The 26,500-nt window shown below is 27.9% G+C and overlaps 3 protein-coding genes across 3 annotated transcripts; all 3 read right to left on the bottom strand.

Annotated features, from left to right (window-relative positions):
- Positions 1-444: 444 nt before the first annotated feature.
- On the bottom strand, positions 445-1,179 carry LOC113857474 (AT-hook motif nuclear-localized protein 28-like). Its single transcript, XM_027489415.1, has one exon. It carries the CDS (start codon positions 1,177-1,179, stop codon positions 445-447), a length of 735 nt encoding a protein of 244 aa, XP_027345216.1.
- An 8,852-nt stretch (positions 1,180-10,031) lies between these two features.
- LOC113857258 lies at positions 10,032-11,984 on the bottom strand. Its single transcript, XM_027489060.1, has one exon. The coding sequence runs from the start codon at positions 11,580-11,582 to the stop codon at positions 10,218-10,220; it is 1,365 nt and encodes a 454-aa protein (XP_027344861.1). The 5' UTR covers positions 11,583-11,984; the 3' UTR covers positions 10,032-10,217.
- A 9,322-nt stretch (positions 11,985-21,306) lies between these two features.
- On the bottom strand, positions 21,307-25,429 carry LOC113855782. The gene is made up of 4 exons (XM_027487416.1): positions 25,160-25,429; positions 24,750-24,880; positions 22,802-22,906; positions 21,307-22,049 (listed from the first exon to the last, which is right to left on the bottom strand). Exons 1-4 carry the CDS (start codon positions 25,235-25,237, stop codon positions 21,620-21,622), a joined length of 744 nt encoding a protein of 247 aa, XP_027343217.1. The 5' UTR covers positions 25,238-25,429; the 3' UTR covers positions 21,307-21,619.
- Positions 25,430-26,500: the final 1,071 nt, after the last annotated feature.

Below are 26,500 nucleotides of genomic sequence, written 5' to 3' on the forward strand. Positions count from 1 at the left end.
AAGAGAGAGAAGAGGAGGAGGGCCACACTTTTCACTATCACTATCATCCAAACTATCAATAAGAATGAAGAAATTACTATACATTTAGAAACAATTAAACTTGTTTCACAATAAAAAATAGAGTTAATATACCATTATTGAATATTTTTGTCTTTTCTTAAACTCATAACGTATATTTCTCTAAAAAAATGACATATAAAAGATTTTAAAATCAAGGAAAATTAAAAAAACTAATAATTACAATAATTTTTCTACAAAATTTAAAAAACTAATAAAAAGGTGAATTTTATAAATTTTTTTATTAGAGATAATTTTAATATTTTAACATACAATAAATTATAATAGTTGGCAAATTGATAATACTCCTATAATTTTGGTAAAGTTAATTGACAAATAATATTAAAAAAATAAAAATAGGGTACAAGATGACACATTTGAAGATCTTCAATAATTTGCAACATCGAACCCAAACAAGTTCTCATGGCCACCTTGATTATCAGCATTAGAGTTATTGTTACTGTTATTCCCTTCATCACTGTTGTTAGTAACCTTGGCCTTGTGAATCTCAGGATTCTTGAAAATAGTAGCCACAACAATAACTTCATTGGCGGCCACAACCTTGCCCCCAACAATCCCAATAAAGTTTTGACCTGAACTCTCTGAAAGTGAAATCTTAAAAGAACAAAGAGGGTTAGGATCTGAAGAAGATGATGAAAATGAAGAATCACCAATAGAGGTATTATTCATGTAGGTGCCAGTGAGGGACATCAAAGTGAAAGGTCCATGAAGAGTAAAAGCAGGAGTATTTGAGAAAGAATGACAAAGAGTAACATTGGAAACAATTCCTGAAGCACTTAACACCGTGATGTTTACTTGGTGGCGCTGGGCATATTGGATCACAGCACCAACCACATCAAAGCCTATAGGAACCTCAATGATGATAGGTTTCATCTCTTGGTCAGTGTCTGGGTTGAACATAAGGGAAAATTTTGGCTTGTTCTTAGAGCCTAAAGGCCTTCCACGTGACCTCTTTGATGGTGGAGTTACCGGTTGTCGTGGGTCAATGGTAGAAGGTGGTTGTTGTTGGTGAGAGGAAGAGTGAATGGTGGTATGAGGAGTGTGTTTCATGGAGGAATCAGAGTTGGGAGGAAAGGAAATTGTGACGCCATGTTCATCCATTGCTAAAGGTGAGAAATGAAAGGTGTGTGTGAGAATTGAGATGGGGGAAAGGCAATTATTATATAGTATAGAAGGGAGTTAGCAAGATTTATGATTCAAGTTATGAGAGTAAAATATTTTTGTATTTTATCAAAAGTTTGTTACAAGTGGCATCCATTCAGCTTAAAAAATGAGGAATCAAGTAAATAAGAAGCAAGTAATTTCTTTTTTATTTTATTTTAAAAAATTTATTATCACCAAAATAATAATTTTTTAATATATTAATGTATACAAATTATGTTTAAGTAAAAAGAAAATGAGATAAATTGAGTATTTTATGAATATAGGGTGTCTTTATAATAATAATAATAATAACAATAATAATAATAATAATAATAATAATAATATTTTTTCTTTACTATAATTAAAGGTTGAAATTAGTCAAATAATATTAAAATATATTTTAATTTTTTCTTTTATTTATTAAAATTTTTTAAAATAAAATTTTAAATTATGTATTCAAGTACATGTAATTATAAAATACTTAATGCAAAGTAATAAAATTTATAACACATTAATTTATGTCAACATAATTTTTATTAGGTAAAATTATTATTAGGCGGATTGGAAATAAAACTTAATGACTCACATTGAGTCTCATATGTATTTTATTCAATAGTAAAAATTGTGTTAAATTTTTTTATTAAAATTTATAATTTTATTATTTTTATAATAATTAAAAATATATGATAAGAAAATAAAAATATAACTTTTTATTATTTTTTATGTAGTTTATGCATTAATTAATATTTATCATAATTTTGTTACAAAAATAATTATGAAAAGTTATAATTTATACTAATTTATAAATTTATTAAAAGTCATAAAAAAGTATGTAAGTCTCACCTTTAGTTTATACTTTTATAACTTTTAATAAATTTTAATTAATAATTAATAGGGTGCTAACGATAGCATTCCTCTATAGTCCATCAGGACTTTTTTTTTAAAAATTTATATGGTTAAAAGATTCTTCTCAATAAAAAATTATGAAATTTTTATTATAAAAAAACTAATATTTTTTTTTTGCAATGGAAAACATCCAACCCAAACAAATAACTAGATTAGTGAAGGAATAAATGAATTTTTTTTATCTTTTTTAATATTTAATGATTAATTATCATAGAACTTGTTTTCAAAATAATCTACAAATAATAGACATTATTAATATTATTATTATCACTATAAAAATGTATATAAACAATGTTTTTATACTATAAATAACATATAAGTAGAAAGTAATTAAAAGTATAAAGAAACTAAATGTACAAAACATTGGTATCTCTTATTTTTAGTTTGAGTGACACATTTTTCAATTGATAGTTATAACTATTAATATTTACTTTAGGAGTCTTATTTTTTGTGATTTTATTTATTCCTTTGTTGGAGATGTTTACAAGTATAATTTATTACTTTTTAAATATATTACTAGATATATTTTGAATTAAAATTATGAGATTAAAATTTTAAATTAATTGCATTGAAAATCTGTTGGTCTTTTTTTAAACCATTGATTATAAAATTCAAATTTTGAATATTATAAGTAAAGATCATTGTCAAACTATAATAATAAAAAATATTAAATATTTGAATATTACTTATTTATTGTGCAATTTTATATAAAATTAATGCTCGTATTAAATTTTACTTACACAAAATTAGAAAACAACATTTAATACACAATTTTTATTAAAAGAATATCTTTTTTAATGAATGACTATTTGTATGCATTAATTATGCTACAAAATAATAAACATTAAATGCACTGGAGAGATTATTTTTCTTAGATTAATAGTTATTTTAATTAATAGTTTAAACTATTCAACAACATTAATGACTTGTGATAACTTTTATTGTTGTGTCTTGTTTATTACTTTAAAAAAAAAAATCCTAACTAAGCATTTTGTTCATAAATAAATAAGTTTATTTTAATTATTGTTAGTGTAATATCTCAAATTTTGTAATATAGTTGATTATTAATATAAGTATTTGCATTGACTTTTCTAAGTAGTGTATTTATAATTGTAGATGATTGGATGATTGGGATTTGACTGGATTTTGCCTAAGTGTTCTGGTGTAGAGTGTTCTCGCTACAGCGAGAAATATTTCGCTGTAGCGAGAGGGCCCTAGGAGGAAGGCGTGAAATTGTCACCTTATCGCTGTAGCGAAAGTATCTCGTTGTAGTGACAGTGTCTCGTTGTAGCAACAAAGCAACAGTTTGGGGTGCATTTCTGGGTGCAGTCTCGCTGTAGCGAGATTTTGTAGAAATCAGAATGCAGTTTTGTCTGAGTTTTTTGCTGTAGCGAGAGAGGATGTTGCTGCAACGAGATCCAATATCTTGCTGTAGCGAGAGTGTCGCGACCAGAGAGGATTAAAAGGGGGTTAGGGTTCGAAAAAGGTTATTTCTCACCTTCCCTTCGCAATTTCTTCAATTCTCTCCACCCATAACCCTATTCCACCGATTAAATTGCCTCCAAAGCCATTCAGAAGCTAGATTGAAGGTTGGATTCGTGTTGGGAATGCTTGAAAGTGAGTTTTAATAGTTAGGGTTTTGGTTTTTCACTCCCTTTTCCCTGTTTTTGTGATTTTCCTAGGTTCTCATGGAATTCTTCTGTGTATTTAGGATGAAATCCATGTGGGTCAATTTGCGTGTGGGTCTTCATTAGAGGTAAGAGGGACTCTACCTTATCTCATTTTACTTGAAAATCCATTTATTTGCTATGATTTTGTAAGGTGACTGAGATAGAGAGTAAGAATGAGTGTGTTTATGGAAGTTATTGTGTGTTTGGATGTAATGTGAGTTGATTGTGATTGGGTTGACGTACCCTTGATTGAAGTGTGTGTGATTATATCTTTGATTGATGATTGAATAATGTAAGTAGTTGGAAATGGGTATGGATGACATGATGAATGTAGGTAAATGGGGAAAATGTAGCGTAATGGAATAGGGACATATGTGCCGAGTGTTGTAAATAAAAATGGACCTCTGTGCTGTATAATATGATTTGAATGTGGGCCTGAACGCCGTATAATACGAATGAATGTTCGCCTAAGTGTCGTGTGATGTAAATGAATGTAGGCTATGTGTCGTGTATTATGAATGAACATGGGTTGTGTGTCGTGTGCAAGCATAAATATTGTGTGTATGAAAGAGGCGTGTTAAATGTCATTGTAATTAGGCTATGTATGATTCAGAGATACACTGAAGGTGTGGAAGATGAGGATGGTAGAAATACTTTGGGGAAGAAAGAGTGGTGGTGACACCAACAGTGAGGGTAAGTGCACCACAGGCCACACACTCTCCTCCTGACTAGACCTCTGACCAGTACCTTTGTTGAACGACCCATGGCTGCCCACGTGATATCCGTAAAGCAGGGGTAACTGGCGACTATTCATGGTAAAAATCTGTGATTAAAGTGTCACAGTGAGCGTGGCTGCGTGCAGTGAGCGCGCATGTGTATGAATGTTTTGGTACAATAAGTGCATCGATTATGAATGGAAATAATATGCGTAATAATATTGTTTGTGATTATATTGTGTGAAGTGTATTAGAAATAATGTGAATTATGTGCAAGATAAGACTCTATGCTTGTTTGTGTGTTTGGTATTGTAGAGTACTCACTCTTATATTCATTTTTTAGGTAATCAAGACGATTAACACTGTACTCAGTGAAGGGTTAAATGGAACTGTTATAGGATTTAGAATGTTATTTTGAGATTGTTGTATTTGAAATGGTCCTGTAACAGTTATTTGATATAAACTTGTAACTCTTTTCCTATTTTGAAATATTTCAGAAAACTTTTATTATTCTAAATTTGTAAAAGTATTATTTATTTGAAATTAAATTTAAGGCGTTACAGTTAGTGTACATGTTCCCACCAATATATAGAGTTGTGTCATTGTAAAAGACATTAAAGAAAAAAATTGTATTATGATACTATGTTTGACTATTCTTTCAAGTTTTGAAAGACATAAAAAAATAAAAATATTAAAAACAAGAGAGAGAACATTAAAAATAATTATGATTCATGTAAAATTTTTAAGAAAAAAAAAAGTGGTATTATAAAACTTTGTTAAAGTGTTGAAAAAAGTTAATAGTTTAATAGTAGGTTAGCAACATGATAATTTGCTTCGAGCCACTAGATCATATTGTATATTTTTAGTTATTTTATTATTTTTATACATTTTATTTTGGAATATATTAAATATTTTCAAAATTTATTCATAAATTACTTATAAAAAATAATCTTAAAATATATTTACTATTTTTTAAAAGTTTAATTCTAAAAGTGATTTATAAATCATCTTTCAAAAATAAATAAATAAAAGGTTTTATATACCCTGAAATCAAAATTCAAGATTTTGGAAAAAAAAGTGAAGTAAAAGGTAATTCCCTCCAATTAAGATTATTGTCCAAACAGAGCGGATCTAGCGTTAGACTCAGGAAAAGTTGACCTTCTGAGACTGGGCCTTGTGAAACTGGGCCTCATGGGTTGGACAATATAAGCTATGAACAAAATTTCTATTGCTTTTGCAACACTTGCTTTCAATTTTTAATTTGGGCCTAAGCATTTAACTAGGCCTGTTTTGGGTGACATAATAAAACAAAAATAGATGGTAGTCATAAAACAAAAAGTAATAATAAATTAGTAATGTGTGTTTAATATAACAGAAATAGATGTGTATTAGAGTATCTATATTCATTTACCTACACTTTATATGTGTGTTTAATATTCAATTTAGATTTTTTCTTTATATTTTTGTTTCTTTTTTAATTAGTTTGTTTCTTATTTTTGTTTTTTATTATCCAATTAGATAAATTTATCAATAAATATTTATTAAAATAAATATTTTTTTCAAAAGTTAAGTTAATTTTAAAAATTAAATAAAATAATTTATATAAAAGATGACCCCCCCTGTTTAAGGTGTTTGTGGCTATCTCTCTGAAAAACATAACTTAAGAATTTAAATGAAATCATTCATGTTATGTTCATTATGCATTGCTATATCTTAGCCACCAAGGGATTGAGTATTCTTACAAGGTGACTTAAGAATAATTTTTTTATTAATAAGATAATTTATTAAAATTATTATAATTTTATTTTTCAAATTTTTTGTGATGTAAAATTACCTATAAAATTATTTTAATTAATTTTATTCAATTTTTTTAATATATAATAAAATTAATCTGTGTAATCTTTGTTGATACATTATTGATGTTAAGTAAATTTTTATTAATTTTTATTTTTATTAATTATTATTTATAAATATTATTTGTAGAACTAATATAAAATTATTAGTCATTTAAATTATTTTAATTTAAAATTAATATAATTTTAATTTTAAAAATATATTAATATTAAACACTTATATTTTTTTAATAATTTTTTATAAAATATAAGATTAACTAATCCAATAATTAAATTATTTTATATTATCTTTATGTATATCACACTTCTCATAATTTAGATATTTGTATATTATTTAAATTTTGATATTTTATAAATGTCTCTTAAAAATTAGTTTTCTTTCTCATTTTCTATATAAAATATTTATTTTAATTCAATAGTAATTTAAATTCAAATTTTCATAATTTATTTCAAATTTTTATTTTATTTAATATAATAAAATATTTATTATTTTTTAAATAATTAAATGATATATTTTAAATTATTTATTTAAAAAATTATTTTAATTTAATAATACTGGTGTATTACACAACTAAATCACCTGTCCTCGCTTTTTTGAAAATACGAAGTCAAAGGTTCAAGGATTGGACTGTTAGGAATTTAGGTAGCTTCCATGAGATAACCATAAATCATTAACGTGGCCTTTGTAAACATGTAATAAAAAAATTAAAATAAATAAATCAATTAAATCAAAATAAGTCTTAAAAAGCAACAAAATTCCCTTGATTTAATCCCAAGTAATTTTTTTTTTAAAGAAAGGGTGGAACATTATAAAACATTTTTTTTATTAGACTAGAAATATTTTTTATACAAAATAATTTTATTCAAATTAAATAAGACTATTATTAACAATAAAATTTTCTCTAAATATTTAATAAATTATAATATAAATAACTTTGAGTTCCTTTTAAAACTAATTTCATTCCTTTTCTTAACAAGGGTATTGAAGGTTCAAATATTTTGATAATTGTCTTAATAATTAAGCTTTCAAGAATTTCAACATCAACACTTCCAATAAGTCTTAATAATTAGGCGCCGATATCCGTTGAGTTAGAAATTTGCTGTCTCCTCCAATTTACTAAGCTACTTAAACTTTAGCATACACTATTCCCATACCAAATTTTCAACCTTCTTTTGATATAATTAGCTTAATTAACATTAAATACATATTCATATCAACAAAGATTATGTATAAAACACATTATTACTTGGGTCTAATTATCAATCATGTTATTTTAGCTGGATTTGAACGATACTTATCACAAAATCTCAATCATTTTTTTTCTCTTAAAGTTTATATTAACTCACATGTTTAACAATTGTCATTATATTTTTCTAATGATTTAGATGTAATAAGTCACTGAGATTAGACTAGTGATGAGAAGTTCAAATAATTTAGATGAGATCACTGTGTTAAAAAAAAGGGGCATGGTAGTTTTCAAATCCTGGTACTGTAGGTAACTGCACCTAATTGGTACCTCAATTGCTTATTGGACACACCTCATACTATTATTATGAAATTAAAGATTATGATTGCATAAATAACATTTCTCTAATTAGTAAGAGTTAATCATCAGTTAATGAGATCAAAGTTCAACAATAAAGTCTAAAACAATTTTTCGTCCCCTCAAACTTTATTTTACCAAATTAAAAAAAATGTATAAAATTGATTTTTTTCTAGCGTATTGTTAAAAATATACATAATTAAATTTTAAATAATGCTGAATTAAGTATTTTTTTAAAATATAATTTTTACTTTTTTCATAAATTATTATTTTTAATTTTTAACTGATTAATTTGTTCAGATACTATCAAGTGTCAAATTTTAATTAAATAATATTAATTAAAAAATTTAAATAATAATTCATGAAAAAGTAAAAATTAGATTATTATAAATTATTTTGTAAAGATTAAGTCTAAAATATTCAATTTTTGTAGGATTAAATACTTGATTATGTTTTTAAAATAATATATTTGTTAACTTTTTAAAATTATTAAAAAAATTACATAACTAAATTTTTTGTATAATAATTTTTTTATAAAATTTTATTAGCTAAAATATATATTTTGTCTTATAATTAACAATTATTTACAAATTAATTAATTAATATTAAAAATTTTACATTTTAATTTTATACAAATCATATATCATGTTTTGATCTCTATTACTATGATATCACTGTTAAAATAAATAATAAGAATGAATTACTAATAATATTTTAATAATAGTGATAAAAATATAAAAAAATTCATTTAAAAATTAAAATGTAAGTATTTTTAGATATAGAAATTAATTCAGAATAGAGAGTAAATATATATTTTAATCAAATTTACTTCTATTTAACATTAAAAAAATTCCAATAAGGAAATAGCATTTCATTAATTAAATCAATATGGAGGTGGGTCTTCGGATTCCCCATTTTGGGCTTCCTTTTCCTTCCCCTCTTTTTGTTAAGTACATTTGGTTCACTCCTTTCAGAATCTGTTGCACAATGTGTTGACAAAATTAGTGTAAACCTGCCCCACCACCCACCCGAACTAACATCAAATATACAAATTTCTGCTCTAATTTCTCAATCTTTGATCATCACATGGGACCCATATTTTAGACTCTCTAGATTAAATTATAGTTCACAGCATCAATTTTAGAATTTGCAAAAAAATATTTAGTAAAATGATTTATGTACACCTCAAAATGGGGTGGTAAATAAGTGAGGCAGAGAAAAACAGAAAAAAAAATTAAAAAAAATGTAATGGATGATGTGATAGAGATAAAGCAAATGTTGAAATATAAAATTAAAGAATTAATAGCATATGGCATTATCAGATTGGTTAAGGGTTACACCAAGGTTTTCACTAGAACAAGGTGTGCCAATCATTACAAAATAAAGCATTGAAACCCTTCTCAGTAGTGTTTTCAAATGCATCCAATAGAACTTTCAAAAAGCAGGTAAGATTTTTGTAGCTATATACATGACTTGAGGATGGTGATGCCAGCCTCAAACAAAAAGGAGATTGGGACATGTTGAACAGATTCTTTGATGAGCTAGCATGCATGCTAATTTGGTCTTTAAAACACTAACATGCTTTCTAGAAAACAACTTCACTCTAGCCTCACCAAAGTCACTTTGTGCTGAGTATTGCAAACCTTATCAAAGCCTTTCAATTCACTCTAAATCTCCGTTAATTATGCTTGAAGCAAAATAATTAAATTTAACTTCAACTCTAAACTTTTATTAGTTAAGGTCTTCTTCACACTGATTAAAGAATCAATAAATACAAAAATATTAGAAGTACTTTAGGAATCATAGTGAAGTGAATTAATAATACTTCACAATAAAAGAAATTCACTTTTAATTCTTAAACAAAAAACACTATTAGCATTTATGTATTAGCTATTACAATATGACAACCGACAATTTCTTGCAATTTACTTCAGTCCAACAGTTTAATATTGCTATCATGACAAACATACAGTATGAATGTGCTAAAGTTTACTACATAGTGCAAAAACACAGCTCAAAATGCTCCATGATTTCATTAGCATAGGAAATTGACAAAAGCATTCCCATGACTACATTACAGAGAAAGATATACATAGTCATGAAAGTATCTTTTTCGGCTACAATGGTGCATTAAAATGGACGATTGTTTCCATCAACAAAAGGGGAGGTTAAACAACACATGATTAACTAAAATCTATCATAAACATCACCAAATAAACTGAGTTACCACATGTTACAATAAACTAAACTCTCATCATGTCTTCATACATCAAAACTATTGTCATGTGCTGATGCATCAAGAGGTAACTAGAAGAATGCACGGCTACCATAAAACACACGTGATCCATCCTTTTTCTTGTTATCAATTTCCAACTTGCTATTGTTATTATTTTGAATCACATCACCATGACCTTCACTCTCAGGTTTGTCAAGGTCCATTGGGAGCTTCATTTTTGCCAAAGACTCGGTGAATTGTTGCATGCTTCTCATATACATGTCAACTATTTGCTGCTGCATAGCTGATTGTTCAGCCTCCATATTCATGTTCCCTAGTGGAGCAGAAAAAACTTGACTAACTTTTGCAGCTTCTATCTCACTATTGATCTTCTTTTCCTTGCTTGATGAGAAATTTGACTCCTTCTCATCTCTGGGTTCACTTTCTTTCTTGGAAGTAGGGGTATCTGGAGAAGCACCATTGTTCTGATTGCTTTCAACTGTGATTGAAACATTGAAAGAATTCGATGAGTCACCACCCAAGTTACCCTTTTTCTCAACCGAATCAGATGAGTTTCTATCATCACTTAAGGTTGTAGTGGTAGAGCTTGGAAACACAGAATTATGAATGCTCTCATTTGGAGAAGTGGACTCATGATTCTCATCTGGTGAAGTCATAGTCATTTCACAATCATCACCATGAGGAGAAACACCAAGGTGAAGAAATGGTAGCAATGCTACTGAATTAGGCCTTAAAGCAGAAGAACCATAAGACTCCAAATTGAAGTACTCAGAAACCATTTTCTGGTTCTCCTTCATCACATTAATATCAGGAAATTCAACTCTAGAATACTCAACTGGATCTAACATAACTTGTGAATTTTTTGGATCAAGCAAAACAACTTCTGAAGATATAGATGAGTTAATAGTAGTTGATGTGGATATAGGACTCACAGTGGAACTAATTGGAAAAGATGTGTCCAAAGAAAGAGTTAATTGGACAGTTCCAGCAGGAGAATGGAAGAGATCAGTGGAGGAAAGGCTATAATCTTCAGTCAGCTTTCCTTTGCCAACAACTTGTGAAGTTTGGACCAAAGCAAATCCCAAAAGCTGGTCTTCCAAGTGATTTCTTGACCTGCTAAACATCCAAATCTCACACTTTAGAACAGCATCCATCTGGGTTATCTTCATCCTCAAGTTTTCGTTAAATATTGGATTTTTTCCACCTCCATTGATGATTCTGGTGGAGAGAGTCTCATCAGGATTGTATGTAAGAGAGAACTTAGCATACACATCCTGATTATCATAGATGCAAATGTTATGAATATTCTTAGCATGATGAACATAGATATCAAGAATCCCTGAGAACTCAGCATCATCATCTGCATGATTCATTGTGCTGGAATTTGGATTGTACCTAAAACTTGTACCTTGATGACTCTGATTGAATGAATCCATTCTACCTGATGTTAACACTTGAAACTATGTTCGACAACTTGCAAAAAGGTCTCAAGAATAAAGAAACTATAACACAAGCAAAGTTGGAGATAGTTGTTTAGTTCATCAATGGTCATGCAATGAGGCTACTTATCCAATTTCCAACTACCCTTTTGCATATATGAGCCATCAAAACACTGATTTCATTTGAATAACAAGCTTAAAATCAGTGGAAAGTTGTAAAGAAAGAGAACATGTAAAGGGTTATTAAACAACTTGAACAGAGTTTTCTCGACTAGTTGAGCAACTACTAAAAGAGAGTTGGAAAACCTGGTTCTAAATATACACTAGATGATGATGATCTTGAAGGTTGAAGATGTTTGTCAGATAAATCCTAGAATTCAGACATAAACATGGAAAGAAAGGTGTATGTAAGTGTGTGAGTGAGAGAGAGAGAGAGAGAGAGAGAGAAGGAACAATGAAGCGTGTTGTTTGTTTTGATTGAAATGGAGGAGTGGTTAAGGAGCTTGTTGTGGTGTGGTAGTAGGTGAAAAAAATGAAGGATGAAGCATGAAAAAGAACAGGGAAGATGATGATGACGTAATGGGTTGGTTGGATATCACTTTTTTCTTTGATTGCTCTTTCTTTTGGGTGGGGAGAGGGGTAGATCTTTTTATTTTTGAAGTTTTTTTTTTTTTATTTTTGCGTTGCTTGACAATGCAACTTCCAATTTCAGTGACTCACTTGCTCCACTCACTAAGGGGTAATGGTATTGGAGGACCCACTTAGACCCGTTAGTCCAATTTGCATGATGAAAACGTAGAAAAATCTGTACTCATTGCTTCTATAAAATGTAGTAGAATTTTTCTTGTTTCCCTTTATAAAATAGTGTGCTTAAATAAAACTAGAATAGAGATTGAAGAGTGTCACTTATGGTGGAGTTTACCAAAGAGAGCTACAATACAAAGAACCGTTGGAGTAACTCCAAGGCCTTTAAAAACCAGCTAAGGAAAAGCACTGCATAGCATAACTCTGCAATCATCATCAGTCATCATATCTATTGATCAAGTTATTCAAAGTAATAAAAAAATCCATCTTCTAAGTTCTTGTTCTTGTTCTTGGTGTAGAATTCAACATGTTGGACTAGCTTGAGCCACGTTGAATTTGAACAACCTAGATGAATTCAACATGTTTCAAATCAATTAAATTTTAAAAATATTAATAGTCAATTTTATTTCAAAATGTTGATACCCACATTTTAGTATAGCATACTAGTCAATATTCAACACACTTATTATCTACTACTATGAAATAGTGAGTATTTTTCTCCCATTTTCTTGTATGTTTAATGTTGATACACACGTAACATCATTCATTACGGGTGAGAGTATGTTCGGCTATGACTTCATCCATATTAGAATTGACTTAGCTTAATCTGACTCGCATTAAATTTGAAATAAAAATAAACTATTTTAGTAAGTACTTTTAAAAGCTTATTTTATATATATATAAAGTAATAAAATTATTTTAACTGTTATAAGAGTACAGAAATACTATTTTAAGTTGGTGTATAAATTATTTGATTTAATTTTAAATTAAATATTTTGATCTGATACCACAAAAGAAGGCTCAATACTCTGTTAGTATTTTTATGTTGCTCACAGTTGAATAGCTAAGTGGGGTCAAAGGTCGTCATGTTCTAAAGTCCATTATGCAACTTATACTTGAATATTTAACGCTCTAAGCATCCTCATCATAGGAAATCAAAGTAAAGGTTCACTTGTATTATCATATGACACAAAATCTTTTACGGTTATGTCATGTTGGCATATCTTGTAGCCATATTCCCTGCCTCCTGCACATCTAAAGTCCTGTATAACCAATAAAATATCACCACATCAAATATATGATTTACTCTTATTATTATTTCGCTTTTTAACATTAATAAAATAAAATATTCTTTTATGAGCATTTATCAGTCACAATTTAAACTATATTTTTTTCATTAATCTCGTCAACAACGTTATCAAGCATTTTAAAGATTTTATCATTTATTTTTTCTATATGAAATGCATCAATGAACTTTAAAAAACTAAATTTTTGTATGAATTTTTACTAAAAGTTCAATATTGTTGTCCTCTTATCAATCCACCCATCAATCATTAATATGTATCAAACAATATTTCATTCAACTCCATGTTCTTCTAACTTTTTCGTTGTCAATTCTATTTCTTTCTACAAATACTTTACTCTAATCTCATGATAGCTTGATGGTTTAAATCTAAGACCATGACTAGCAATTAAATCATACATAACAAAAAATTCATCACTTCTTACCACATTGAATGATATGACATTATTATGAAAGAAATATTTTAATTGCTTGACAAGCCTCCTCTCTTTTACTCTTATTGAATATGCTCTTGATTTTTGCTTGGGTAGTTGCACCCTTTGAAAAATATTTTTTCCTCCAAACATCTTATTCTCACTTGATTTTCTTTTATTTTCACTCCTTATATTTTAAGTCTTTCTCTCAATCTCCTAGTTTCGAATTTGATTTTTTATTCAACTTTTCTTGCGTGCTTACGAGTATGTTCCACATATCCTTTCTCACATCATCCGAAACAGATTTACATGCTCTAACATCTTTGTTTGTTTGAGCCAAGTGATGCTTCAACCGATAAGCATCTCCATTTACTATTTTTTGACAATATTTGCATTAGATTCTTCTTGTACCTTCAATTGCAATTCAATGTTATCATGCTACATCACTCTTGTTTCCTAGTGTATTCTTTGGTAATAACTTAGAAGGAAGAGTATGACTACTAGTTGAAGTTATTTTATTAAATAGTAAAGTACAAACCCACCCACAATCACGCAAAGATGATGAAGATTAAAAGAAAAAACAGAGCAGAGAAAATCTCAATCACAAAGCAGACTCTAGTCGCAAAAATAATCTCAGTTGCCGGAGCAAAACTTAGTCATTAGAACAAAGCACAATTATCAAAGCAAAGCAAAACTATGTTATGTGGACTGGAATGAAGTCACAAAGCAAAGGAAGGACAAAAATTCTTATTTGATTTTTGGAATTTTAGAGTTTTAATAGTTTTTTTAGCAAATCAGTTCGCAATTGGGTCGTGGGTCATTAGGGCAAAAAATCGAGTTTTTTAGTGCGCTGAGATCATTCGAGCTTACCGATTTTACAGTCCAGCTCGACGATTCCACCCAATCTTGGTGGTTTGCATTTTTGAGAGCGAGTTAGCACAGAAGGGTGGTCGGGGATCATACAATTGTACATTTTTACATTTCGGCATATGATTTTGACTATTATGCTAATTAGTGTCATATCATAATCGAATATTGGGACCATTTGACAACAAAAACTAGTTTACCTAAAAAATAGTTCCATCCTCAAATTTGAAGCAATTATTATATTATAATGACTGCTTTTTAAAATTTGAGTATCTTATATAATAAAAAAAATATTATATACAATACAATATTCACTCCAACAAACTAAACAAAAAATAAATAAAAAATGTACCAAAATATTGCTTAATATTTTCTTCATATTCAAAATAAAATTTAAATAAATACGTTATAACAAAATTAAACTTATTAACTACATCACAAAATAAATTTTAAAAAATTAGAATTTAATTTATATAACAAAGTGCTTGCAAAGTTGCAAAACTAAAATATATCAAAAGTAAACCATGCATCAAACAACATATTAAAATATTTTAACTTAATGTATAGTCTCGTTAAAATAAATAAATAATTATTACAATATGAAATTAAACTCAAACTCAAAATTATTTAACACTCACTAAATTTAAATTTATTTACATTCACTAAGTTACAATTTAAATATTTGCTCACATGAAACTAGACTTATTTAATTTATTGCAAAAAATAGTAAATTACATAAGGAAAAAAAGTACAATTTAAAACACTAATAGTTGTATAACAAACAATTGATTAAATATATAATAGACATGATAGGTTATATATACAATTAATTAAATATACAAATATAATAATTAATGTTTAAAAAATCTTTCTAAACATACTATTAGAGAATTAATAACATAATAAATTAAATAAATAAATAAAGTACATTAAAATAATTTTAAAAAATAAATTACCTACATAGAGAGTTTACTTATAATATGACTAACAAAATTAAGTCAATATAAATTATTATTCATCTTCATAGTAACTACTCTGAACCACCTTCTTCCTTGCCTCAAAGTATCTTTCCTCATCTCCTCCCTTCTTCCTCTCATGTTCACTTAAGCCTCACCTTAAATAGCGGCATAAGTTGATTCGAGTTAACTTTAGAACCCAGCTAAAGTATAGCAAGTGGCAACAAAGTCAATTATAATCAATATTAATGATGAGTGAACGAAAGTTAAATAAAATTAATTTTTTATTTGTGCAAAAATTGACTAAAATTAACTTTTATAAAACCTAAATTAGGATATTTATATAAACTTATTCACTTTGGCACATATATGTAATATGTTATTTAATTTATTTTATTTATGTAAAAAAACCTTATTATTATACTTTTATAAATACTAGCATTATAGTGCTTTTACAATCACGTCCATCATTATATCTTACATGTACCCGTGTTGTCATAATAGTTCATTTTATTAAACTTCTCTAGATTTAAGTTTTATATTAGAAGACCTTGTTCTAAAATTGAAAAAGACAATTAAGATAAAAAGTCTCAAACTTGTAATTCAAACACTTTCTCTTATTATTGGATCATGCCATTAAAGATGGAAACAAGCCAGGCAGTCTGGTCTCTGCTCGTCTAAGCCTGATGACTTATTAAAAGATTTTTTTGCAGCAGGCTTTAGGACAAATCAGGCTAGGCAAAAAATGAGGCTTTTAACAGGTAATAAACTAGATTTAGGTCGAACAATTATGCTACAGGCCTGGCTTGGCCTATTTCTATGCCTACGGGCCATATTAAAATCTTAACAACATATTAGAGACCATATCCAAAATAAAATAAAAATGAAGGCATAAAACAAAAAAGTTTAAATAAAAAAATTAGACTTGTGGCACTAAAAAAACATTTAAAAAAGAGAGAATAAAACTCAGACAATAAAAATAAAAGACTTGAAGTAGAGATCCAACAAAAAAGACTTAAAGTTACAAAAATAAGCTATTAAATAAAAGAAAGATTAAAACAAAAATATAATTCTCAACTAGTCCATGACTAGTTAAACTTGAAGGAGAGTCTTAAGATATAAGTCTTATATTGATGGGTTAACAACGTATTAAAAAATATATTAGTTAAAAAGTCTTACTTTAAAATTATCTAAGATATTTTAGATAAAGAGATCTCTTATACTTGTACCTTAAACTTTCACTATTGGATCAAACCATATTAAAATTATAATATGATATCAAAGACTATTAAAATAAAAATGAAGGTCTAAAACAAGAAGTGTCAAATTAAAAAAAAAAAAGATCTATGGCATTAAAAAATATTTTAAAAAAAGAGAAAAGTAGAGACAAAAAATAAAATAAAATCTTGAAGTTACAAGCTGAATCTACAGTAGAAGAAAGATTAAAAAATAAAATAAAATGCAAGTCTCAACTAGTCAAAAGCTAGTTAGACTTAAGTGAGAATTTTAAGATATTAGTTACATTAGTGAGTTAATAACATATCAAAGAGTGTATAAGTTAAAAAGTCCTACTCTAAAATTGTCTAAAGCATTTTAAATAAAGAGGTCTCTCAAACTTGTAATTCAAATACTTACCTTTTTTTATTGGATTAGATCATATTAAAATTCTAATATGACATTAAAAATTAGATTCAAAATAAATTAAAAATAAAAGCATGAAATAAAAAAAATTTTAAAAAAAGATCTGCAACATTAAAAAAATATTCAAGAAAAAAAAAACAAACTTAGATGATAAAAGAAAAGAAAAACCTTAATTAAAGGCTCAATGAAAAAAACTTGAAATCACAAATTCAAACTTAAAAATTTTTTTTAAAAAATGCAGTCTTAGCTAATTCAAAACTAATTAGGGTCTTAAAATGCAACTCTTATATTGATGGGTGAGTAACATATCAAAAAATATATATGCCACATAGACATACTCTAAAATTACTTAAAACATTTTAGATAAAGTGGTTTCTCAAATTTTTAGTTCAAATATTCTCTTCTTAGATTGAGCCATATCAAAATTATAATAAGACTCAAGGAGAAATCCTAGCTTTTAAGAATACATATATATATATAAAACTTGAATAGAATAATTGTAATTTGAAAGAAAAGAAAAATCTTAGGAGAAAAGTTTTAATTCTCAAACTAGATAAAGTGAGAACAGGTGTTTGAAGAAAAGACACCAATTGAAACCAGAAAAAGCTTTGTTGTAATAATTGTATATTGGAAAGGTTATTTCCTTTTGTTTATATCAATTTTACGATTTGTGAGGAAAAGAAGCACAATGCATAAGAGTCGGTCACCACGAAACATCTCAATTAACTACATTCAAGTTCTGTGTCATTTCCAACTCACTTTGTTGAAAATTCAATGGAAACACACTATCACTTTATATAATCATACAAAATATATGTGCTTCAAACTTGAAATTCCACACTAAGTGAAAAGGACAGTGTCCTATTATTTGTATTATTATTATTATTATTATTATTATTTTCATTTTAATAAAAGGTTACAAGTGTCCATTTCCTTTTAACTCATGTTTAGTTCTTTTTAACAAATTAAGTCATGATAGAAATGGAATTCACACCTACCACCTATCCTCCACTAGTGAATTTATTGACATTTTTTTATGTGCATTAAAGGTATTTTTATTTGATAATCAAAAATCAATTTTTTATAAATATAAAAGTTATTAAAATAGACTTTATCTTTTTAATAAAACTTTTTTATATATACATAACTAAAAATTATCCTAAATCCAATCAGAAAGGTGTAATTTGAAAGTAAAGGCTGGGTTTATATATGAGGGTCTTTTTTTTAATGAGAAAAATATAAAATTTTGGAAAAAATTAAAAAAATTATACAATTTTTAAAAATTTACCAGTACTGTCAGTGGTGTTTTTTTTAGTATTTTAAATTTTTTTATTTTTTAAAATATTTCTACTAGCAATTTTTTATTGGGTTTTGTTAATCTCAGACTGAGATTAACAGAACCCTTTTTTATTTTTAAAATTTGTATTATTTTTTAAAAAATCATCAATGATGAATTTTAGTTTTTTATAATTTTTCAAAAAATCATTAGTGATAATTTTTAAAATTTAGGAATTTTTTGTTGTTATATCTGGCCAACACAAAAAATTGTCACTAACCTCGTATTTTTAATTTTTTTTAAAACACCATATTTTGATATATATATATATATATATATATATATATGTATTTCAAATCTCATATTTAAATAATTAAATCTATATATCACCAATTGTAGATATAATCCATTTGAGATCCATAATGCTTCAAGTTCAACGTGTGTTTACAAATGTTTTGATAAATCTGTAAAAATGAATTTAATATAAAATTATAATAATAATATTAAAATAAACGTAAATTCATCTTTGTTCAAATGCAAGTTTAAACATGCTGTCAACCAACCTGTGAAATTTCCCCTCTTCCCATTTTCCTGTTCATGATTTTAGTATTCTCATTCATTTTCAATGTTAGTTTGAAGATAAATCTGAAGAGTCTATTATGTACAATGGCTTGACTAGACCAACAAATTAAAACTCTATCAACATATTTAAGTAACGTAGTTATTTTATAAGCAACTTTTTGTTGATAGTATTATATACTAATCTTTAACAATTATCAAATTGTCCATATTTCGTTTTTGTAAATATATTATTAGATGGAATAAACTTTAACTTAATTTTTACTTTCTATAATTACTTATTGATAAATTTATTTAAACTGAACTTAAAGTAAAATTCCAATTAACAAGTAAAGGATTTTATGTTTATCATATATATATATATGTGTGTGTAATAAAATCGTTTTTATATTTAATTCAAATAAAAAAATGTACATATGATGTAATTAATTCAAAATTAGACCCTTTTTAACAGTGAATTTTAGCATGAAATGGGTTAACATCAAAATTTAATTGTGATGTAATTACTCTATCGCATGTATACATCAATCCAATAAAGAGCAAAAACATGCGAGTTTCAAGAGAAGAAAAAACAAGAACAAATGGAGAAAAAGATGCACATCATTGTCAACTCCATAGGCATGCATTGGAAGATAAGGCATGCATGATAGATTCAGTGAAAGTTGACTACACCATTCAATAGAAATTCCAGTGATTACTAAAATCCATAACCTATCAATACCTATACCCCATTAGCTTTAAGCACCTACCAAATTTTGCAAACGTTTCTTTTTTCTTTCTTTTGTGGAAAATTACAATTTATCTGTAATTTTATTTTCCTTTCTATTTTATTTATTAGGGAATACACTGCATCATTAACTTCTCTCATACAGAAATTTTCCACTCCATTTTTTTTTTATAAAATTTAAATATTGAATCATAAAAGAAGCACTCTCATTTCTCAATTTTATTTTCCATAAGAAACTTAATTTTTCTCATTAATTCCTTATGTTGAATAAGTATGAGATCAATCTCATTGTCATAGTTAGAATCATAATGCTGCTTTATGTGGACATTGAATGAAACTGAAAGTGAAATGGGTGAACCCTAGAGTCAAGACTCTCAAAACAAGCTTTCAGGTATAAATCAATTTTTAGAATCATTTGCGCCAAGATTTAATATGTTTGAATTTGTGTAAAGCTTTGGATAAAATATAATTTTAATATATTTCATTATTTTGATTTATTAAATTAGAGTGGAATGAAATAGACTAGAATTGAAAGGAATGGGTTCCATTTCATTCCATCCAAAATCTCAATTTTTATATTGTTCTAATAAAAAATTTATTTACTATTTTTCATAGTTTTAAATTTTACACAACATAAATTTGTACACATACATGTTATCATGTTAGTATATCTAAATATCATAATGATAATTTTTATTTCATTTCATTCTACTTTATCTTCATTTTATTTCATTTTATTTCATTTTCCTTTCTTATTATTAAATATTCAAACATATTAAAAAATTTGCAAAAACAAGAAAGATTGTATGAACGGAACTTATAAAATCCTGAAAATCTAGTTGTTAATTATTGACCAAATAAATATTCACTTCATAATTTGCCGTATTGAACATCATTTTAACGTCTCAGATCCTTCCTTGCTAGAATTATTGACCACATGAATACTATTAATTAGGACTAAATATAAAATTAATTTAAATAAATCCCTCAAAGTAATATTTATTAAAAAAAATCAAGAAATTAAGATGAACCAAATTCCTCTAACAAATTAAAATTAACTTCTACACCCATCTTATAAAAATAAATAAATAAAATGAAAAACCTGAAAACTTAAATACGTAAACTAATTATATTAATTCAATTTATTTTCTTAATTCATATTTTACAATTACTAACTGTAATGTTGATCTAAACTGACTCACAGTCACAAATAAAAATTAACTTGAAAATTAGCCGTATTGAACACTCTTTTAATTGATCATATCATAACAAGTTACTTTAGTATACAGGACATTTGAAAGTTTGGTAACTTTCTCACTCCACACAACCGAATTTTTCTTCAACCAATTTTGTGTTTGAAACTTTTAACTTTGAAAAAAGAAACTCATATCAACATCATTAAGGTGTCGTCAATTTCATCACATAGAAAGTATGTACAATTTAGAGATGCATTGTAACAACTAATTGAAACCTAAATTGTTCAATGCTACAGTGAGTTAGGAATTTCCATAATCCAACAACCCACCAAGCCATTATTCTAAGACACCTTCCCCATATTGTATTACATGCTTTAGAGTAAAGATCACATTAACACTGTACAAGGAAAAAAATATGCAAAGGAAGAAAAAGAAAAATATGTAACTTTTGGGAAGGAAATTCAAGGCCTTGGCTTGACCTTAAAATACAATCACTTCCTACCCAACCTCAGCAAATGTTGCTGATGCTTTGCTTCAGCTGCCTTATCAGCAGCTTCCCTTTTCAGTGCCCTCTTCGCCCTTCTGCCTGTAGTAATTTTCCCAGCCTCTTTCTTCCCCGGCTCGCGGGATGAACTTGCTCCTGAATCCTGGAAGTTGGGTCGCTGGACTGGTCGAGCTTCTTGACGACCAGCCCTGACATAACCATTGTCTCCCCATCTACGGTTGCCAATGCGAAAACTTGACGAGCCCCCGTAGTATGCTTCATCCATATCATCATCCTCATCATCATACTGATAGTAGTAATCTTCAATGTCTTCATAAGCATCTTCATGATCCACATGCTCTTCAACCGTTAAAGGTTTGAACCATGAGGCACGAAGTAGTAGGCAAACACTTTCCTCAAACATGTAATCTTCAATGCTGCCACAGTACAAAAGATTAAGAAGTAAGAACATGATTTCAGCCACACCTTGAAATTATTGTCAAAAAGAATTTGCAATGCAACTATTAACCTATAAAATGCCATTCTTTCTGCCTTACTACGTACTACATATTAAATAGTTTCAGATGCTACATTATTTTGGCATTTTTTTACATCCTAGTTTCAAGTGAAACTCTGCCTAGAAATGATAGAATTTTATGGTAAATAACCAAAGGAGCTGAAAAAGAAACATAAAAAAACATTGCTGAATACGTTGTACAGATGTGTCCAACGGCATCCTCCTTGTTTAGCATGTTCTGTCGTAATCAACAGTGAAAGGATGTAAATGAAGGATTAGAAAAATTTGTGATTTTCTTTTTGGAAATACTCGGGTTATTATTTTCTGGTTGCTGAATATGGAAGATGGAAGTCTTATTTTATCTGGTTGTTGATGTTTTATTACTATGTCAGGAGGCTGCTTGGCTTTATAGTTATCAAATTTAATGTAAGTTATAACTAAATTGGTTTGGACTCCAAAAATGCAATGATATTCTGGTTTATGAGATATTAGCATTCTTGTTTTAAACATACAGTTTTATTTTTGTTTAGCAAATATTATTGAAGAGAGAGACAAAATTTTCATGTTGCAATCCGTTCCCATAAAAATAGCATTATTTTTTCCATCACATTTCAACATACGTAGCATGAAATAAATCAGAAAAATAAGCCAAAGTGAAAATGCAGTGATTACCTGCCATCTAGGGTGCGATGGACATTCAGGAACTCAAATGGACATTTACATTGAGGGCAGGTAACTTTCTCCCGGTATGTAGCCCATCGAAGGATGCATGTTACACTACAAAAAAATCAAGTAAGACCATCAGAAAAAAGTGAAGAACACACATCTCAAAAAATCTATGAAGACCTCATTCTTTCCAACTTCCAACAGTCAATTTAATAGTAATGAATCAAAAAAGAAAGAAAGAAAACACTATAGTTCAGGCAAACTCAACAAATAAAATCAGAGCATCACTTATTTCAGAGGGGAAAAACACCAATTTAAATTTTATCAGATGCCTTGATGAGGCATTAGAAGAGGCAATACATACCTATATTATCTAATAGGATCGGTAAGAGTCTAATCAAAGAATTTTTGACAAAATCCTTGAGTTGGTGAGAAACTTCTTTAACACACACAAAGTAAGATGAAGAGCATTAAAACTTAACAGAATAGTGTCCACAACATCTCAGTAGCTAATCAATCCAGATTTTGGACCTAATTTTTTCAATCCCACTGGCATATAACCAGAACAACTTGACGCAGAGACAAATTCTAGTCTATTCATTTGAAAGAAATATAAGATGCTAAACAGTTGCAAACAACGATGCCTCAACCATGTGAATTTGATATCTTCCATATTTTCGCTTCCAATTTAATCATGATATAAAGCATCACTGATCAGTCAACTCCATAGTTTCAATTGAACCATGCTATGTATCATCATAGTTTCAATTGAACCATGCTATGTATCATCATTGATCAACTAGTTGAGATAACTTTGATGGACAAGATATGATGAGCAAATGTAAATTATGAAAAATTCTTCTCATCCGTGATCATAGATTAAACAAGCAAAAATGCACTAAACCACCCCATAAGGGAAAAAGAAGAACCAATTCCTATTTCCAAACCATTGCAACTGCAACAAACTTTACTACCTAAGGTTCCAAACCATCTGACACTCGTAAAAACAATGACATTTGTAAGTATTTTATCAACACGGGGATACATACTGGGGTAAAGCTAACATAATTGTTAAACGTTTAATAAAACAATTCTTGCACTTTCATGTAACAATTCAAACTTTTAGCAACATTGATTGGTCCTGACAAAATAATAATAGAATCTCAACTATCTCACCCCCATTTTTCTAAATAAAAGTTTAAGTTCAGTCAAAGTTATAAATAAACTTTCACATGCTCCAGGCTTCAAGCCCAAAGTGATTTCGCATCTTGAGCTTTCAGGAGAGGTAAACAGACCATGTTACCTCAAAGACTGATGTGGACATGATGGTGGACATGTGAATATGTTTGAGATCCAACAATTTACATACTAATTGAACTTAGATTATGCATGATCACATCAGTCATCAAAGTCTCCCAATCATGATCTTGTGGGAATCCATAATGCTCAATTTCACAGAAACCAAACTTATACAACACTTCTCAATTCACTCGTGACAAATTGATAACAAACTCATAAATTGATGTTCAGAAATCCAATCCAAGTTGCAAAAAAGGGAATAAAGCTGCAAGCTTTCCCTTGACTTTTAAAGATTCTCAAGTCCATCATTTACAGAAAAAATTTCATGAATAAGTTATGCTCCAAGACATAAAAAGGAAACATACTCTATCTCTAATAGAATGAATCAATCGTAACTCGTAACTCATCAGGATAAGGACACAAATAACAAAGTAACATAGGCATGGTGTTTGCGTTTTATATAGTTTCAAGGAAGAAAAAACACCACCATTTGGAAAGTGGCACTAATCCATGTCCCTGATTACAATGAGTATTGAAAATTCCATTGTTCCAATCAATTCAAAAGCAATTGGAAAATGAACATATCATAATCAAAGATGCACATTTTCCACAAACTTAATTCCAAAACGAACAGCAAAAGGTCGTTTAGACAAACCAGTAAGCATGCTCGCAACCTTTTACAAGAGCAGTTTCCTGCAGCACTATCTTATCCAAGCAAATAGCACAGATTCCCCCATGGCTTCCAAATCCCACCCCATGAATCTCAGCTTCACTCCCTGTCTCACTCTGAACATCAACAACATCAGAAACCATGGAATCAACAACAGAAGCACCAATTCCAACATTCCCAAACCCCATAAAAGAACATCAACAAAATCAACAATTGGTGAAAAAATCATCAGACCCATAACATAAAGTTCGAATCTTTGACACGAAACCCCAATTGGGTACCCCATAAACATCCAAACAAACCGGAATTGAAACACACAAATTAAATCAGGAACACCCATTATCAAGAAGAAAGAAATATGCATACCCATTAGCTAGAAGGAAGAAAAAAAATACCAGATCTTTGATGGAAAGGTCCTGGAAATCGTCGCCGAGTACCTGTTCGCCTTGGTTCTTCACGAGTGAGGAAGTCATAGTGACAGATCCAAAATAAAGATTATAGAAGAAACTAGTGGTGTGTGTTTGTATGCAAAACCATACAACACAAAACCTGAATAAAGAAATTGAAGAGAGATAAAGGGGGAGAGAGAGAGAGAGAGAGAGAAAGAGAGAAAGAAAATGAAAGAGATGCTGAGGAATGATTCCGAGATGCCGAAGGACGAAGAAAACAGTAAAAAGGTTGAAACTTGAAAATGCCAATTCCAAGTCCTATAACTCACAAGAAAGGGTCAAACAAAAGCACCGACTTTTATTTGCTTTTCAATGTTATTATTTATTTATTATTACATGAGAATTATTATTAGTGAGTATTAAAAATTACTGATTAAAGAGTAATTAAGAAAATACCAAAAAAAGATTAATTAAGAATATAATTAAAAAGATTAGTAAAATTTATTTTTATTAAATGTTTTTTAATTCTTTAAAATATTTATTAGATTATTTATTTATTATTTTTTTAGAAAATTATTTTCATTTATTTAATCAATATTAAGAGTAATTAATATATTTTACTAAAATTTTAATTATTTAGAATAAATATTGAATTTTTATTTTTCATTTATTAAATATTTTTAACCAATATTCATATTTTATTTTCCAAATCAATATAAGACTAGTGTTTAGCATTTATTACAATTTTTTGTTTCATTTTCAAACATTTTCAAACACAATTTATTATTATTATTATTTTTAATTTGCTTTTCAATGTTATGATTTATTATTACATAAGAATTTGTCCTAGTGAATATCTTAAAGATACTTACTGAAGAGTAATTAAAGTATTTCCTAGACGCTTTTTATCATTTGGAAATAAGCATTAAATAATTTTTTACTTTATTAAATAATTTCAATAAAAAAATCTTAATTATATTTTCAAACATTTTTCGAAACACAATTTTTTTAATTATTTTTTTATTTGTTTCCAATGTTATGACTTACTGTCACATAAGAATTACGGTTAGTGAGTATTTTAAAAATACTTATTAAAGAATAATTAATATATTTTACTATACATTTTTATTTAATTAAAAGAATTGTTTAAAATTTATTTTTTACTTTCTTAACCAATATTAGGCATACTTATTAACAATTATTATAAAAATATTTTATAATTCTAATTCAAATAAATTTTGAATAAACTTTTATAAAATATTTAAAATGTTATTATTTATTTTGATATAATCGCTCCATAAATAGTTATGGTCTGAGATGAGAGTATGAGAGTTGTGGACCGCACGG

The sequence above is a fragment of the Abrus precatorius genome, unplaced genomic scaffold (genome assembly GCF_003935025.1).
Source record: "Abrus precatorius isolate BTA unplaced genomic scaffold, Abrus_2018 Scaffold1, whole genome shotgun sequence".
Classification (NCBI taxonomy): Eukaryota; Viridiplantae; Streptophyta; class Magnoliopsida; order Fabales; family Fabaceae; genus Abrus; species Abrus precatorius.